General features: G+C 33.8%; 1 protein-coding gene across 1 annotated transcript; it reads left to right on the forward strand.

Annotated features, from left to right (window-relative positions):
• The first annotated feature begins 222 nt into the window (after positions 1 to 222).
• Positions 223 to 3915, forward strand: LOC148176376 (uncharacterized). Its single transcript, XM_088035072.1, has 6 exons — positions 223 to 232; positions 296 to 325; positions 452 to 506; positions 555 to 1812; positions 1855 to 1951; positions 2000 to 3915. The coding sequence occupies exons 1-6, from the start codon at positions 223 to 225 to the stop codon at positions 3913 to 3915; spliced, it is 3366 nt and encodes a 1121-aa protein (XP_087891198.1).
• The last annotated feature ends 14702 nt before the right edge of the window (positions 3916 to 18617 follow it).

An 18617-nucleotide genomic window follows, 5' to 3' on the forward strand; every position in this document is an offset into this window, starting at 1 on the left:
AAAAATGTTTTTTGATGAAATTTTTGTTGTTCTTTATTAGTTAAATTTATTAAAATACAACAAAGAAATGTCACTTGTGCCCAAAATAAAATCACTTTAATTTTCATTTGGTAAGCGATTTTTTCAACTATTCCATGTTAATAACAATAATAACATTAACTAGCCCTGTTAAACAAGGATTGCATTGAAACAACCATTTGCATGAAATAAAAATGTAATGGAATGTCAAAAGGTAATAGTTTATGGTAAAAATTAAAACTTACAGAAAAAATGTTAGAATAGTTATTTCTATTAGTTGGCGACTGGATCGCAGGGCCTTCTTTTAGTATGTAATAAAAACAAGTTTAGTTGAATGTACTGTCAATGTCTGTACTTTGAATAATTATCTTTCCGTGTTGTTCCTTCATATATAATAAACTATTCACCGTCTGGCACCGTTTAATTTCAACAGGTTATGGGCCCAGACCAGAAATCGCGGACAATTTCATAAAGTTGTGTAAACTCTGGTGAACTCGAAATTATTGTGAATAGTAGAGAACGCGTATGAACAAAAGTACTATGGAAATGGCGGCGAGAAGCATCACTCATATTCCAGTATTAACACGGGAAAATTACGATACTTGGAAATTGAGGATACAAGCTGTCATGACAAAAAACCGTACGTGGGCATACGTCAACGGGCAAAAATCAAAACCTGAAGTTCAAGAAGGGAATGATCAACAAGCCGCAGCGCTGGAATTATGGTTGGAAGAAGATGAAAAGGCGAAGGCCGATCTTTACCTGGCTTTAAGTGATGCTGAACTAAAACAAATAAGAAATTGTGTTACATCAAGAGAAATATGGTCAAAATTGGAATCCATGTTCGAATCGCAAGGTCCGGCGAGAAAAGCATCATTGTGGAAGAAATTGATGTGTCTTCGATTAGAAGAAAATGGAGACGTAAATCAACACATCAATGAATTCTTTGATGTAATCAACAAGCTAACCGGATTAGAAATTGATGTCTGCAATGATTTACAGTCAATAATGCTTTTACATAGCTTGCCAGACAGTTTTGAAAACTTTAGATGCGCCATCAAATCAAGGGACGTCCTAACAGATCCAGAAACATTAAAAGTTAAGATAACTAATACGAGGCGACAACGTGTACAAAACGGTGACAATGACGCAATGTTTGCGAAAAACATTGGAAAAAGGAAGCCATTTACAAGAAAAACTGAAAATTCATCATTTAAGTTTAAGTGTCATCGTTGTAAGCGAGTAGGTCACAAGGCCGCAGACTGTAATGCAAAGTGCTATGGAAAAGAAAAACAGAAGTCTGCAATGGTAGAAGAAATTTCGGTTTTTGCAACAGGTAGTCAAGAAGCAAACAGTGTGAACGAGACTAGAGTAGACCGAGATAGATGGTGCTTGGACTGTGGAAGTACTTCGCATCTATGCAATAAACGCGAAAAATTTGAACAGCTAACCAACGCAAAAGGCTTTTCAGTAAACCTGGCAAATAGTGCTTCGACCGTCGTGAGTGCGAAAGGAATTGTGAAGATAGTAGCGTCTGATGGAACTAAAAATCGACGTATGAGATTAAACAACACTTTGTACGTACCTGATCTTCGAACGAACTTATTGTCAGTATCGAAGATAGTTGATTCGGGTAACAGCGTCACATTCGAAAAGAAGCGTGCAACAATAAAAAACCGAAACGGGAATGTATTGATAGTTGCTGCTAGGGTAGGAGACCTGTATTATGTTGAGGAATGCGCCGAAGAGATTACATGTGTAACTAGCAATACAGATCAAGAATCGATGCAGAAGGTAATAATTTCACGCGACACGAAATTTACCGATACCTTTAAGGGGGAGTTTCGTCAAGTTATCGAAACCAAGACCGAAACTGTAAATGTCAACCCTCCGGAAGAGGAATATAGGGTTATTCCGATCGAAGATGTAAGAAGTATGGAGAAAAACGTATCATCGTTGAATCAAATAATCCCATAACAAGATCAAGAACAAGAAATAGAACCAGAACGAGTACCAGTATCAACCGACGTAGAGCGAACACTGGAAAATCTTGATCAACGGCACGGTCCCGGTAGACCAAAGAAAATTAGAACTGGTCAAGCAGGTCGACCAAGAAAAGTTTACCACACCAAAAATATTGCAACAGCAGAGACTGAAGAAAGCTTAAAAATTGACATTCAAATAGCTAACATAAACGAAGACGAACGTATTGAAGTCGACGAAACGAACTACGGATTTATGGGTGAAATATCGTGGAAGGAAGCTTTAGATGGAATCAACGCCGAAGAATGGAGAAATGCCATTATCGACAAAGTCGAATGTCTAATGAAGAATGATACATGGGATATCGTCGAGCGATCCAACAACGCAAACATAATCGGTTGTAGAACGATTCTCCGTAACAAATACAACGCGGATGGTACGCTGGAAAGGAGAAAAGCACGCGTTGTTGCTCGAGGATTTTCTCAACGACCAGGCATTGATTTCAATGATACATACGCTCCTGTAGCTCGATTAGGTTGTTTAAGACTTTTACTTGCTCTGTCAGTGCAACTGGACTTGAACATATGTCAGTTTGATATCAAGACGGCTTATCTAAATGGAGAAATTGAAGAAGATCTGTTCATGGAAGTACCGAAACTTTTGTCAGAATCTTTAACCGAAATAGTAAACCGTCGAGGTAATGATGACGAAATTTCAATGAAAGCCAGAAAAATGTTGAAATCGCTCAAAGGGTTCAACAAAGTGTGCAAGTTGCGAAAAGCTCTTTATGGATTAAAACAAGCGGGTCATCAATGGCACAAGAAATTCCACGAGAAATTGATTAGTATGAATTTGAAGCCTACTACCGCCGACCCTTGTGTGTATCATATGAAGAACGAAAACGATCCAATTTTTGTTCTCATTTACGTGGATGATATTATCGTTGCTTACAAGAAGAATATTGATCTAAATTTTATTCGTCAGGAATTGAAGAACGAATTCGAACTGAAAGATTTAGGCAACATTAACTGTTGTCTTGGTATTGAAATTAACAAAAGCAATGATTGTGTATCTTTGTCGCAATCTGGGTACATATCAGATTTGTTACGACGGTATGGAATGGAAAATTGTAATCCTGTTTTCACTCCTATGGAAGTCGGTAAGAAAACAAGCAAAGATGGCAATCAAGCTGAAGAATCAGAAGAAATAAAGAATATTCCTTATAGGGAATTAATTGGTTCATTGAATTATTTGGCAGTTGCTACCAGACCAGACATCGCGTATGCTGTCAGTTATTTGAGCCAATTCAACACCTGTTACCGCAGGGAACACTGGATTTCTGCTAAAAGAATACTTCGCTATTTGAAAGGGACTAAAACTCATGGCATCGTATACCACAAGAAGTCTGTGAGTCTGCAGGGTTTCGTTGACGCTGATTGGGCTAGTTGCCATATCGATCGTCGATCCTACACCGGCTTTGTGCTCACTATGTGCGATGCTGCTATTTCTTGGGAATCAAGGAAACAGAGAACCGTAGCCCTCTCATCTACTGAAGCCGAATACATGGGTCTCACTGAAGTCGCTCGTGAGATATTATTCGTGAATAAGTTTTTGCTGGAGATAGGCATCAATATTGAAGAACCCATTAAGGTTTACAACGATAACCAAGGTGCCCAGCTCCTGGCTAAAAACCATACGTTTCATGCTAGGTCGAAACATATCGATATCCGCCATCACTTTATCAGAGATGTTCTGAGTTCTGGTCAAATCACGATTGACTACTTAGCGTCCTCTGAAATGCCAGCCGATATTCTGACCAAGTCACTATCTAGAATGAAACATGAAGAGTGCACCAACAAAATGGGTATTGTTCCTGTTCCTGTAACGCGCGCTCCATTCGAGGGGGAGTGTTAGAATAGTTATTTCTATTAGTTGGCGACTGGATCGCAAGGCCTTCTTTTAGTATGTAATAAAAACAAAGTTAGTTGAATGTACTCTCAATGTCTGTACTTTGAATAATTATCTTTCCGTGTTGTTCCTTCTTATATAATAAACTGTTCACCGTCTGGCACCGTTTAATTTCAACAAAAAACAATTCTAAAGTACTTTAAAAAAATGGTAAACTGGATGTCCTATACATGTCTCGCATAAGGTTAGCTTCCTGAAAATGTGAGATTTGTGAGTTTATAAGGAACAAAATATATACAGGGTGTCCCAAAACAGGCGTGCCAAAGTGTCGGTAAGTTGTCAATTAGGGTCCCTGCAGCTTGAGAAAAATATTTAAAAAAATTCATTATCATATTCAGAGTTTTCTAAGCGTAAATTTCTAAGAGTAAATTTGGCAACATGATACATAAAAATATTGTACCCACGTACACATTTCTTTTGTATCCATAGAAATTAGAAGGAACAATGAAGGAGCAAAATTCGACTGGGTAATGAATCAACAGAATCAAAATCCTGAATTTAGTGTACGTAATGTGTTATGGACTGATGAAGCAACATTTACGCGAGAAGGAGTTTTCAATTATCATAATCATCATTACTGGTCCATTGAAAACCCTCATGTGTTCAGAGCAAGTAAACACCAGCAGAAGTTTTCAGTTAATATGTGGGCCGGAATTTTAGGAAATCGCTTGGTCGGTCCTTTCATTCTTCCAAATCGACTAAATCACCAAAATTTTTTAGAATTCCTAAATAACAATCTCCAACTTTTTTTCGATGATTTACCTCTAGATATTTTGCGCCAAATGTGGTTCCAGTTGGACGGTGCACCAACTCACCATGCCGGTCCAGTGCGTGAATGGCTAAATACAAATTTTCCTCAAAAATGGATCGGCAGAGCAGGTCCTGTTTATTGGCCGGCCCGATCGCCGGATCTCAATCCATTGGATTTTTTCTTTTGGGGACATGCGAAGCAAATGGTTTATGCCACTGTGCCAGAAAGCAGGGAAGAACTCTTGGAAAGAATCACAATGGCTGCTAATGCAGTAACGCCCGAGATGTTAGAAGATGTTCAGTTAAATAAAATTAGAAGAGTGAATAGGTGTCTTCAAGCCAATGGTCGAAACTTTGAACATTTGCTTTAAACCTTCTAAAATTGAATGTTTTTTTAATGCATTTTTACATAATAAATTTCAAAAGAAACTATTTTTAAAATGGTAGAGGTAATTCTCAAAGACTAACAATAAGTATTTCTTGTTTTATTACCCTTCGTTTCGAAACCTTAACCATTTTCAGCAATGAAAAATTTTATTATCAATGTAAAACGAGAAATACATTCACTGACGAATAGACAATGCACAGTAATAGTGACTGAAGTGATATAATAATAACGCAATAAATAAATATTGAAATTTTACTAGAACGCTGGAAAACACCAAAGGTTCCGATCCACGATGACATAGTTTTATGAGATTATTGTTTCATGAGAGCAAAATGTCCGTAAAATGTTCATTTGGATGCTATTTCACTATGAACTCCAGGATTCCCACCACTCAGAACAAAACCAGATTTTAAAGGGCTACATAAGACCAGTCAGAGCTTCATGTTATCGCTTTTACCTCTGCCAAATTCAGATATAAATCGCTCGTGGCAAAGCACTTTCCTTTTCTATTTCAGAACAGCAAATACCGCAAATTTTGGTGAAGGAAAACATTGACAGCTCTTATTGACATACACAACACAACATTGACTGAGCAACAACTCCATTCGTTTCATTACTCTCGTGTGCAAGCTTTGGAACCAGAAGATTACCCTAAAAGGGTTCAATTTTGCTGTGGCTGCTTGAAGAAGCACAAAACGACCCAAATTTTGTAAAAAACTTCTTTGGACGGATGAAGCCACTTTTACAAAAAATGGAAAATTTAATTTCCGCAATATGCATTTTTGGGCAGAAGAGAATCCGCACGTTATAAAACGTACCTATTGAAACTACTGTAGGACCTAACTTTTTCCCCGGTCACTTAAATAGGAGGATGCAACAAAATTTTTTGCGGAACGATCGACTAGAAGATATTAGCTTGGATACACGACGTAGTATGTATTTAATGCATGATGGAGCACCAGCCCACTTTGAACGACAAGTCACAACGTACTTGTCAAGAATGTATCCCAATCGTTGGATAGGACGTGGTGGTTTTCGACAGTGGCCTCCCAGATCCTCTGATTTAAACCCTTTGGACCTTTTTTTGTGCAGTTACTTAAATGCCCAAGTTTACGAGACTGAAGTGGATTCAGTAGAAATCTTGCGGCAAAGAATTATAGAAACCGCAAACAATTTAAACCAGAGTGCTTTTTATAAATGTCTTCAAAACGCAATCTGCCATTAGAGTTTTTTAATCCTAAAATCTTCAACTTTCTCTATGTTTAAGGAACTAACCTTATGCGTTGCGTCGAAGATCCACGTGTTCAAAATGACTATATGTGCAATGTGAAATAAGGACGCCAAACAAGCTGACTGTATAACTTGTGATATATGCCGTGAGGAAATTCATGATGTCTGCATTGAGCTCTCTCGCATGGAGCTACAATGTATCCGGTCAGGTAATAGTAAAATACATTTCTATAGCTGTAAATGTGACATTGTCTCAACATTCAAGACTTTAAAAGATGAGATCGATGGTGATAAAAAACTTTGAAAGCTGAAATTGAAAGAAACTATCCGATGAAGAAACTACCGTACAGTTAGAAGAAAGAAATCCACGTGCGAGTAACCTAATTTTGTTTAATCTCCATAAGTCAACAAATAACACCGAAGGTTCACGTAAAACAGTTGAAATCAAACAAATGTAAGCTCGGGGAGTGAAATATATTTAGACGCTTAGTTTCGTTTGACTAGATTATTTAACTTCTTAACCTACTTACATTATTGCGGGTATTCTCGTGTCGATCTGGCGCTTAGCCTTCTGGGCACCCCCGACACCAACCACCAACCCCGACACCAACAACCAACTTCGCCACCAATTATCCACTCACTATCGTTTTACAAAACTCCATTGGTCAAGAAGCCGATAAACCCCCTCAAATAACGACGTTGCAATTTCTATCGCTGAATTGCATCGTCTGATCGAACGACAGTTCATCGATTTCATTGACCTTACATGATGTCTATTGGGTAGTTTTAGTGTACGGGGTGCCCAAAGTACACTGGATTTCAATACATTTGCGTAAACCCATTTTTTGCTAGATTGAGTTTGCCTTTATTTTGTCACTGACAGATTTAAAAATTAATAAAAATCCCAAGAATGATGATAGTGACAACATTTGTCAGTTTGACTTAACCTAATCTAAGAAAACCCACAGCCACTTAGCTAAAAAATCATCAAATTCTACTACTTGATATTTTAAGTGTATGCAAATTTATTGCAATCCAGTGTACACTTCACCATTTCAAATTAGATACAGTGTTAAATATATGTTAAATGTTAATTTTTGTTATAAAAGTTAACAAAAATAAAACTAAAAACTTCAAAACGACTCGAAAAATGTCGTCATCCAATAATGGGCAATCCTAAGTCGACTATGGAAAAATGAGTTACATTTTATCTAATACTGGGCACACCAAACACTAAAACTATTATTTTATAAATTTAATTAAAAAGTATCTGAATGGTAGAACTAGGATAACACATTGTCATGAAGAGTCCAAAAAAAATGCAATTTCTTAGCAAACAATTATAGACAGCTCACTTTAGGAAACGTATGATAACTATCGAATAATAGTAGATTTTGTTATACGGCAAAAAAGTGGTACTTTTTTCGAGCAATTAAATTGCAGTAGCTGCCAAATAACAAACACAACTTTTTCTCCAAACGTTAGATTCACTTCCACGACCGACAATGAGTGAACGCAAATTGAATTATAAACATGGATGGCTATGCATGTAGTGTCATTGATTACATTTACTGTGAAAAATATTGGTTTAAAAGAGTTTCAAAGTTAAGATCGTGCAAGTGCAAAATGTAAGTCTCAAATAGTACCCGTCACACAAAGTACTTTTTCTGCCTAGGCAGCAAAAGAATTTCCATGTCAACGAGCGTCTTTCATTACTTATAACAAAATTGCATACTTTACTGCCTAAAAACGACTAAAAAAAATGACTTTTTGTGACGTTTGAAGAAAAAATATTTTTTTTCTATTTCGCGTTCATAATGAAGATATTTCGATACGCGTTTGAGCGTATTTCGGTATCGTAATGGACCAATTCCGTGCCAATATCTCCAGGAGCATGTATTTTTCTTAGGTTTGTAGCAGACAAACCGTCAACCTGCCCTTCAACGTTGACAATTTAGATTTTGGTTTTGATAAACCATGATAAATCGATCAACACACTATTATTTCTTGTTGTACTTGGCTTAATAATTCATCGGAGAAAAACTCTTTGGATGCAAGAGAACCATTATGATCATGATCAACATCTTCGCTCTCTTGGCTCCTTTGCGCTCCGATAACCTCAAAACGTCACATCTGTCAAACTAACTGAAATTGGATTTGGCTACTTCGAATTTTTTCCCGAACATTTTGCAAATGCCAACTATCCTAAAATTCCCTAGATTTCGAAATCAAGTTTTTTCGTTTAAAATAAGGCAAAATAGAAAAAATAGCGTATGATACTTGTTCATAATGCATTTTGCCGCACTTACTACTTGCTACTCGTCTTGTCCTAAAAACGTGCGTGCGGCAAAATGTTCATTATGAAACGCGTTTCATGATGTACTATTTTAGCTGAAGACACTGAATCTTGGACAGAATTGTCATTTGATTGTCATAATTTCTAAACCGGGCTTTACTGAGGACGTTTGTTTATAACCAAACTTTTAAATTTTGATTTAATTGTCATTTTGACATTTTAGCAATAATAAAACAACTCTGCTGCAAAACTCTTCGCCCGTGGCCAAGTGTTGTAGCGCAAAACCAATTCTCGCTTCCTTGTGGTGGAGCATCAATTGTTGATGGCATATCGCAAACTGTTTTCAAAATTTGTTTGACTTTTGTATTAACGTCAATGATAATGACAATAAAGCTAGGATTACATCGAGACTTTTTAAAATGACACGAAAGTACTGTCCAAGATTCAGTGTCCACTATAGTAATTCTTAGAGGTCTCTGTTCCGCCTACAATAACGATGTTAAAAATTATACATATTAATCTATATCTAAATTATTTCTTTCAATGTAGGAATTGAAATATCGCGGTGCAGATGTTTTTAAATAAATTACAATAATGACGACATTTTCCCAAACACAATTAATCAAATATTTATTCTAATATTGTTTTTAGAAAATTATTAGAAAGACATTTAAAATAGTTTCATATGTACATTAAAATATTATTAGAAATCCATCAGCGATGACCCATCTTTAACCTAAAAACTTAACAGTCAAAACTAACAGTCATTGTAAGGTTTTCGAGCTTGTCACACACACCATGAACGGTATGCTCGAAAACTCCTAAGAAAGCATACAAAACAACATTTTTTCCAGACACTGACCATATGAAAATATGCAAGTTCTTAACAATCGATATATTTCAAAAAAAAAAGCTGTAAGATACCTAATGTTTTTTGTAAGAAGATTTTTCGTTGTGTTGTCTTTGGTCCAAGCTTATTTATTTTTGGAAAAATTTGACTTGAACTATCTCGTTCGTTACAGTACAACGTACACTGGCGTTTTCCATGTAAAAGTTCGCCCCAACAGTAAAATGTATTTCTAAGACATTCAATTATAGGTAACAGTCTGTTCCTTATATCAACCATTAGCAGAAAGCATTGTGAAAAGTCATTTACCAAAAATACAAATTTGGAAATTTGAAGAATCAAACTCGATAATACAGGAAGAGGTCAAGAAGACGGCTTTTTTTATAACACTTTATGATTGTGGCTCTTTTATGTGGACTTTTAGAAACTTTTGGATTTTGCATACCAACAGACGACGACTACGAAATTATATACATTTTACCTATGATTTACAGGTGTTTTGGGAAATTGGTAACATAAGAAATTCAATCGAATTTTAACTTCCTTAAGTTTTGTAGAGTGGAATCATAACTAGACTTCTCTTAATAATATTTGTACCTATATTAACGTATATTGGCATATCTACGCCTGTTTTTACAATCTTTTACTTCGTTTGTGAAGGAAAGTTACAAATGAAAATGATGATGTATTACATACGCACCTTAAACTCTAGCGAAAAATGTTCTAAAGATGTCAACTACCATAAAGTCATTACTAAGAAACTACATCAGCTTATCACCCATCATATACAACTTTACAAGTAAAAGTACAACGTGTTTCAAAATTTTTATCTAGTTGCGTTTGGAATGTAATTTCTTTTTGTGTCGCTGGCACTGTGTTGCAATAGGGAAAGAATTTAAACAACGAAGAGCCAAATTAAGCAAAACTTGAGTCAGCTTTATCCCTTCAGTCCTAGATCAGTGTCTACCTAATAATTTTTGAAAAGTATTTTAAGGTTATGTAACCAACCTTCCAATCATTATAGTCGTTAAGCGGCATTTTTTATTTGCACGGAAAATCATAGGAGACTAGATAAAAAAATATTTTTAAAACACGGTGTTCATACATTTTATACAACTTTTTTAGATACATTCGTGCAGCTTTATGTCGAGCAGGGATCTTTGCTTTTCCTCTTCTAATTATCGGTACTATTCAAGTGGCCAATATTGGCCTATTTTACTTCGCAGTAAGTTCAAACTGATTTTGTTACTCTTTCTAACAAGTTATCTTCAGTTTGAAGGATCCGTTTTTGTACAGTATTTTCGTTTGTTAACTTTAGGTCTTGTGAATTTTCTTACGCTTATAGGATTCGTCATGAGTGGACAAGAAATTGAAAATATCGTAAATTTGAATGAAAGTGCGTTTTTACTTTTTCAAAGTCTGTGGAAATTTTAGAGGCTCTACATGAAGTGAAATGGTACGACTGGAATTATAGTCGGAATTTTATAACTTTGGTTTAACCCCGCCCACATGAACAAATGACGATTTGAATTTGTCGAATCAAGAAATGGCTAGCCTCCTTTACTCAACATAATCTAAAATTTGACGGCTCAAGTGTCACACATGTCAAGAAGATTTGCGGTTTTGCCAGAATTCAATTAATCGTGAAAGTTTCGTCGATTTTGATGGTGTTTCATTTTCTAATGTGTGGACATTTCTACCCCGACTTTTAGCAAATATCGACGAACTATCAAAATTTTGCAGAGTGAACCAGACTTCCAGCTAAAATTCAATTAGCCCAAAAGGTAGGCGGAGTTAAACCAAAGTTACAAAATTCTGACTATAATTAAATAAAAAGACATATTTGATATTCTTAATGAATGCAGCCCCCATATTGAAAATTAAATATTCCGAGAATATTACTCTCAACTATAAGATGGGACTTGGGGTAAATTTAAGAGACTGGCTTCACAACATTTTCATTGTTTTTTTGGGTTTTACTTGCATTCTTTTCAGCACTTTCAATTTTGTATAACCTAAAAAAGAAATAAAGGTACACCGTGGTCCGCGAGTGATAATGAGCCTGACCAAATTCAAACTGCAACTCAAAATACATTTGCATAGCTGTCGTAGATACTTGAACTAAATGTTAAAGTTGTCAAATTTTCCACAACAATCTACTCACGTTATTACGCTCTCAATTTGTAGAGACTGCGAAATTTTACCACTGCTTTTTCATGTTTAACGTTTTCTATGGCAGAAGCCATTCCACGTGCGATTAGAAGCTATCTTAAGTATACAAGGATTTGTCGAAACTCTGACAGCTGTTTTCTTGTAAGTAAAAATTTGACAACAAAAATTATGAAAGTGTATTTTGGGTTGAAGTTCAAATTCGTTAAGGCTCATTATCACTCGTGGTAAAACACATACACACTCAATTATCGACAATTGTCGTTGCTTAACTCGATGATCGCAGGAAAATATTTATTGGCGTCTTGAAATGCAAAGCACACATTTTAATTGTACACAAACCAACCCTAACCTTATTTTTGTGTCACCAGTGCGTAAAAGCCCCAACAGTAAAAAAAAATAGTGCACTAGCCCTTGAAGAGCTACGCCTTCGAATCGGGCGGCAAACATTAGCTATTAAGCCGTAAAGTCTTACTTATAGTTAGTTTATTTTTTCACTGTACCTAATTAATTAAAAAATACACATTCTTTGGATCACTTTTAAACGAGTTTGCTATAATTTCTCCCTGGATATTTATTTTACAAAGTGGTCTAATCAAGAAAAGACAAAAACGCAGACGTCACAGTAATTGCAACAAATGGCGTTTAGATAAAATGTTGTATTATACAAAGTGAGTTTCATGATAACCTAACAAATTAAAACTGCAACTCAGAATACACATTTCATAAGCATCGCTTTGTAAATTTTATTTCTACAAAACTTACAAACAAATGTCGTCGGCGAAGTCCATTTTTGAACAATATGCGTTTTCAATTTTAATAAAAAGATAACAAAAAAGGTGCAGCGTTGGATCCTTTTATGTGTTGTTATTTCGAAATTAAGAAACTTTCAATTTTCATTCCCCAAATTTTCAAATCCCAGATTTGACGACAAATATGTGAAAAATTAAGATTTCTCCACCTTGGTTAAAAAAAATTAAAATGAGCTTAGCAACATAACGACCTAACCCGACAATGTAGTTAGGGGTCAATTTCAAGTTATTTAGCGACATCGCTAAAGATGTTTGCGAGAGAGCAACGTCAATCACATCACAGCTACCTAAATAGCGACCTCGCAAACGACTTGAAATTGACCCCTTAGTAAATAAATTTGACATTAGCAATAATTCTGTCAAATAAACCAAGCAAATTGTTCCAATTATATGTGTTGTTATCTGCCCATTAAATGCTGCTACAGCCGCCAGCCTATCTGCACGACGATAACCTGAGAGCAAAATTTTAGGTGTTTAGAAATCACGTTAACAATAATAGTTAACAACAATAATAGGCTCGAATAGTCAGACATGCAAAATGAGGTCCAAGTAATCAAAATTCATAAATTGTGCAAAATGGATGTCCATTTACAATTTTTTTAGAAATATTTTAGTATCTAATGACAAATTGAAGATGTATTTTGTGTTGCGTTTCCGCACAAATTTGTTTTTATCAACGATAGTTTTGGCGTCGCGACGCCTTAAAAATGTAAATTTTAGCTAATTGTGAAAGTTTGTGTGTTTAAAATATCCTAGTTGTCAATTTAAATTGAATTTTATTCAAAATTTGAGGAAAAAAAAAGCTGTTTTATCAAGTTAGTTTACAATTTCATTACGACAAAATTGGGAACTACGTTTACAACCAACTGTCAACATCTTGTGTCACAAATGTCATCTATCCTTTGGTTTGTTAGATTTTAATAAAAGTCTTACTTGAAATTATCGCTTTGTCGATGTTAATTACCGATTTCTAGTGTCCAAAAAGTAAAACACGCCCGAGATAATCAAAATTGACCTTCATACAAATGAATAAAGTGACTTGTGAAAATTTGGTGTAAACGTAGTTTGTCACTACGCCGTCATAACTTTGAAAACTAACTTGATAAAACAGCGTTTTCTTTGCAAATTTTAAACACAATTTGCATTTAATGTAAAAGTTCTAATATTTGTTATGTTGAAAAAAATGTCTCGACAAACAATTCAAAAATCGTTAAAAATTATACTTCTTAGGGCCGCTTTTACAAAGCAGGTATAAATTGAGAATAGCATTATTCTTTAGATAAACCCTGGAAACGGGTTTTACAATCAGTGGTTAGTTCGTAGAATAGATAAACTTGAGTATAACCATGGGTATTTCTTATTCGGTCGACCGGCGATGGGATAGTGAGTTATTCCTGGTAAAAGTGGGAATTGTATGCGTGTTTACCTGTCATAATTAACATATTTCACTTCAAAAATTTTTGCAAAGTGCTTCAGACAAGTGGCAAGTTCAAAAAGCTCTATAATTTTGCATCAAAATTGGCGGATAAAAAATTATGATTTGCATGAGAAATTTTTAATTTTTTTGCAACTTTTGTGTTTTCTGATATACTTATCCAAAAAATGTAATAGAGAATGTATAAAGAAACCAAAAATAATACCAAGTTAAAAAAATTAAATATACAAAAATTATTAGAAAAATTAAGATACAAATACTCAAAGATTTCGAGGAACTTTATCTAAAGCAAATGAAGATAAACTCCAAATAGAGAATGTAAACGAATTTAAAAAAGATGGATGATAAGTAAGTTTTGTACAAATGTGTAAAATATGTACGATTTGAAATTGCAAATTAGGAAAAAAATTAATCATATTTAAATTTAAAGAATAATAAAATAAATAAATTTAGTGAAGTGGAAGTTAGAAAACTTGTTGAATTCTAAATAATCTTGGATTGATAAATAATATCTGAAAAGTTCTAAAAAAGGAGGAAACTAAGAATATATTTATAGCCATAAATAGGCTAACATTATAAATAAACCTGAATAAAGATATGTTAACAATATTTTTTTCTATATTTTTTATACTTTTTTAATTTGACATAACAAAAAAATTATACGTGATACGAAGTTTTTGAGACAAAGGTGTTGTTTAGTACTTTGCTTAGATTTCAAAATTTTCAAAAAAAGCACTCAAAATTAATTTCAATTTATCGAACAGTGTTAATTAATAATTATTTACGTCTAATAGATTCACTGAAGCTACAAAAGTCTGCTATTACATATTAGGATCATGGTTCCAGTCGCATCACGTGAATACGATTAGTTGTCGAACGAATTCTATTTTCAATTAATCTTAACGAATTTCCAAATGTACTTAAACGGAACCTTCAAATATTTTATCATTTTCGATAACTAATTTTTCTTATAAATACATACGTAAAAATCAATCTACAAACCATTTAGAGCCTCGTACTTATAAAAGTTGTTCGACAATTTCCTCATCATCATCCGAATCAACATTTATCAACATTATCAACATTTTGGGATTTTAATAATTGCAAACCACAACGTAAACCGTCTTTGTCCCGTTCATTTGACAAACAAAATTAAATAAAACTTGGGGAATTTTGTTTCCAGTGTTACCAATTTCGCTTATCTCCGGTATAGCTAACCTAGACCGAAAAAGTACTTGTAAAATTGGTCATCATTTATACCAGGAATAACCAGCGGTATAAAATTACGCCTAGGATAACTACCCCGAGCTTATACAGAGTTTATACCTGATTTGTAAAAGCGGCCCTTAGGGCCAGGAATAAGTTGAGAATAGCATGATTCTCCAGATAAGCACAGAATAGTATATTAAAACACCGAGTTTCATAAGGCAATTTTTTAGGCACGAATCCAAGTTTATAAAACGAGCGGCAAAGCCGCGAGTTTTATAATGGATGAGTGCCTAAATGGCCTTATAAACGAGGTTTTTATATTATTTTTCCTAATTTGTTCTTGTAACAGAGCTATTTTCGCTATTTTCGCATTCGTTTTCAGTGCTAGAATATCCATTTCGATACGGAATGTTAGAATAGCTTTGTTTCCATAGCAACTTGGGAATGTTTAAGATACAAATTAGGAAAAATGGGTTTTACCATCAGTGGTTAGTTCGTAGAATAGATAAACTTGGGTATAACCATGGGTATTTCTTATTCGGCCGACCGGCCATAATTGACATATTTCAGTATTTCAGTTTTTGAAATGTGTTTTAAAACAAATTCAAAAAAGGTTTAAAATAAAAAAACGTAAACGCTCTTCAAATTTTTCATTTGGAGAAACCGAATTATTAATGTATTTGGTGAAGCAACACAAAAACAAGCTTGGTAAGTTGTTCTTTTATTTTATGTAATTATGAATTATAAGTTTATTAAACACTTCTAATTAATTTTTAGAATGTCAAATAACTCACTGCGTAACAAACGGTCAAAAAGAAGAAGCTTGGGATAAATTGACGGTGATGAATAATAATAAATTAGAAACCGACAGATCTAAAAAAAATTTGAGGAGTAAATGGGACTCCCTAAAAAAGAGTACCTTAAAGGTGCAGCTCTACTCAAGAGCAACCTTAAAAAAATGGAAAAGGGTTCTGTTCAAGTTTTAAGCCTGGAACGATTGAAGAAAGAGTTTTGGCCATTATAAGAGTGTTCGATTCAGACAGTACTGAAATTGCAAGAAGTAAGTATCGTAGAATCAACGTTTTTTACAATTATTTCTAGTTGAAACAGAGAAAAACGTTTTGGAAGCATCCGAAACCAGACAGTCGGAGTAGACTCAGTGGAAACCTGCACTTTGTTTGTTTTAGGTTATCCGAGCTTTTTTCTCTGCAATTTCGGTTATATATAGCCTAAAACAGCAATAAAAAAATTGTTAATATTAGGTTTGTCGTTGTTTAGCATCAGAACTAAGTTGCTTCGAGCAGTGTGGCAATTATCGCGCAACTAGTACAAACAAACGAACAAATCCAATTCTGTACACTGACAATTAGTTTAAAAAAGCAAAGTAAATTCTGTGTTTTCTTCTTTAAAATCAACTTGTTTGTATTAAACCTTAAAATAAAATTCAACGAATGCCGTGAAGATACATGAGATTAAAACCTCTTATGTCTGCTTGATCTCCACTTCTAATTAATAAAAAATAACGTGTAAGCAGAGATTTTGAAAATAATAGATCCCCCCTACCATCCCTAAAGAATCATTTACAATGTCAGGATTAATATGAACGTTTACTGCCTTAATAACTATGTATTATCATTTTGTACAGGGAATTAAAAAAAACGATACTTTGTTCAACTTAGCTCAACTTTACCGCAATTATTCGGACACAGTGTTTTCGCAAGAGCTTTTTCAATGAATAAACAATAATTTTACACAATACAATAATTTACACATTATTAGGTTTACCCAAAAAAAAAAACAATTTCACGTTATTGAGTTTTGAAAAATAACTTCTTACTATACTTACTGATAAGTGATAAAACAGCATTTTTTCCACAATTTTACACACAATTTGCGTACAATCAAAAAAGACAATTAAAATATTTTTAACACATTTATATTAAAAAAGTGTATACAAGGTGATTTTTTAAAAACGGCAGGCGTTGTAGAATTTTTATTTATGAACCGATTTCAAAAATTTTAAAAACAAATTAAATGGTTTTTAAATTCCTATAAACTGATGATTTTAAAATTTTTCTAAATGTCTTAGTATCTTTTGGGCGATACTCAACTTTCTTATTTTAAATTGGAACCCATATTTTTTTTCATAATTTGGAAGATATTAATTTTCTTGATTCAGAAATGTGTAATTTGTTCTACTTTTACAAAAAATATTAAAAAAAAAATATCAACAATGAAAAAATTTTGGCAATAAAAGTTAATAAAATAGGTGCGTGGTGTCAAATAACACAATATCGTTATTGTAATGTCAAAAAGCAGCAAATAACAGAAAGAACAAGTTTTCTTTCAACAAGATGAGGCTACACCTTACAATGCACAATGCATTTCTCGTGGGTGTCAATTGTGCAATGAAAAAAACGGGATGGCGTTTCAACAGTATTTTAATTAAATTAGGTAGTTGTTTTTTCTGATTTGTAATTATTATTGTCTTTTGTTATTAATAATTTCAAAAAAAATGCCGATCCTTTCTGTTATTTGCTGCTTTTTGACATTACAATAACGGCATTCTTTTATTTGACACCATGGACCTATATTTTATTAACTTTTATTGCTTATTTTTTTTTAATTTTGATAATTTTTTTAAAAATATTTTTGGTAAAAGTAGAACATATTACACATTTCTGAATCAAGAAAATTAATATCTTTCAAATTATGAAAAAAAATATGGGTTCCAATTTAAAATAAGAAAGTTGAGTATCGCCCAAAAGAAACTAAGACATTTAGAAAAATTTTAAAATCATCAGTTTGTAGTAAATTAAAAACCATTTAATTTAATTTTTAAATTTTTGAAATCGGTTCATAAATAAAAATTCTACAACACCTGCCGTTTTAAAAAAATCACCCTGTATATTGAATGGTTCCAAAAACCCTCAACAAATAGATAAAAATTACACATTTAAGGCGTCGCGACGCCAAAACTATCCGTAATAAAGAACAAGTTTTTGAGTCATCTCCTAGAGTTTCTTTGACTATCTATTAGCACATGTGAATTTTTAAAATTTTACCTCTAAGACAATTTAGGGGGTGACCACAAATGTTGCGCCGAATCCTGTATCAGAGATAAAAAAATATTATTTCTCAATACGCTTGCTACAAGTACCTTCGATGTTTGTTGCCGAGATCGACCAGTTGGGTCTTTACTTGCTTTTACCGAAAGCAGTTTATTACAATTGGGCGGAACGTCAGTGCGTTAGTTGTACTGTTGGTTGCCTATTTTTGATTTGTTTTTTTATTGATAACTTCAAAATTATAGCATAATGACAAAAACAAAAATGTCACCTCCATAGAGGTTTTAATTCTCCACATGTTGGTATTTTTTTTAACTTCGTAGGTTGCTTCATATTCTTTAAAAACGAAAAACGGGAATTTCAGTTTTTAATTAATTAAAGTCAAATTTTTCACTTTTTCAAAATTCGAAGATGTCACCTCCATAGCTCTACCTGAGACGCATA

Source organism: Gnatocerus cornutus, chromosome 4, assembly GCF_029298725.1.
Source record: "Gnatocerus cornutus isolate USDA-ARS CGAHR chromosome 4, icGnaCorn1.1, whole genome shotgun sequence".
Lineage (NCBI taxonomy): Eukaryota > Metazoa > Arthropoda > Insecta > Coleoptera > Tenebrionidae > Gnatocerus > Gnatocerus cornutus.

Excerpts from the sequence above, each read along its gene's own strand:
- LOC148176376 (XM_088035072.1), top strand. Across the intron at positions 326-451 it reads GATCGCAGGGCCTTCTTTTA|GTTATGGGCCCAGACCAGAA; the intron begins GTATGTAATAAA and ends TAATTTCAACAG. Across the intron at positions 507-554 it reads ATAAAGTTGTGTAAACTCTG|TACTATGGAAATGGCGGCGA; the intron begins GTGAACTCGAAA and ends TATGAACAAAAG.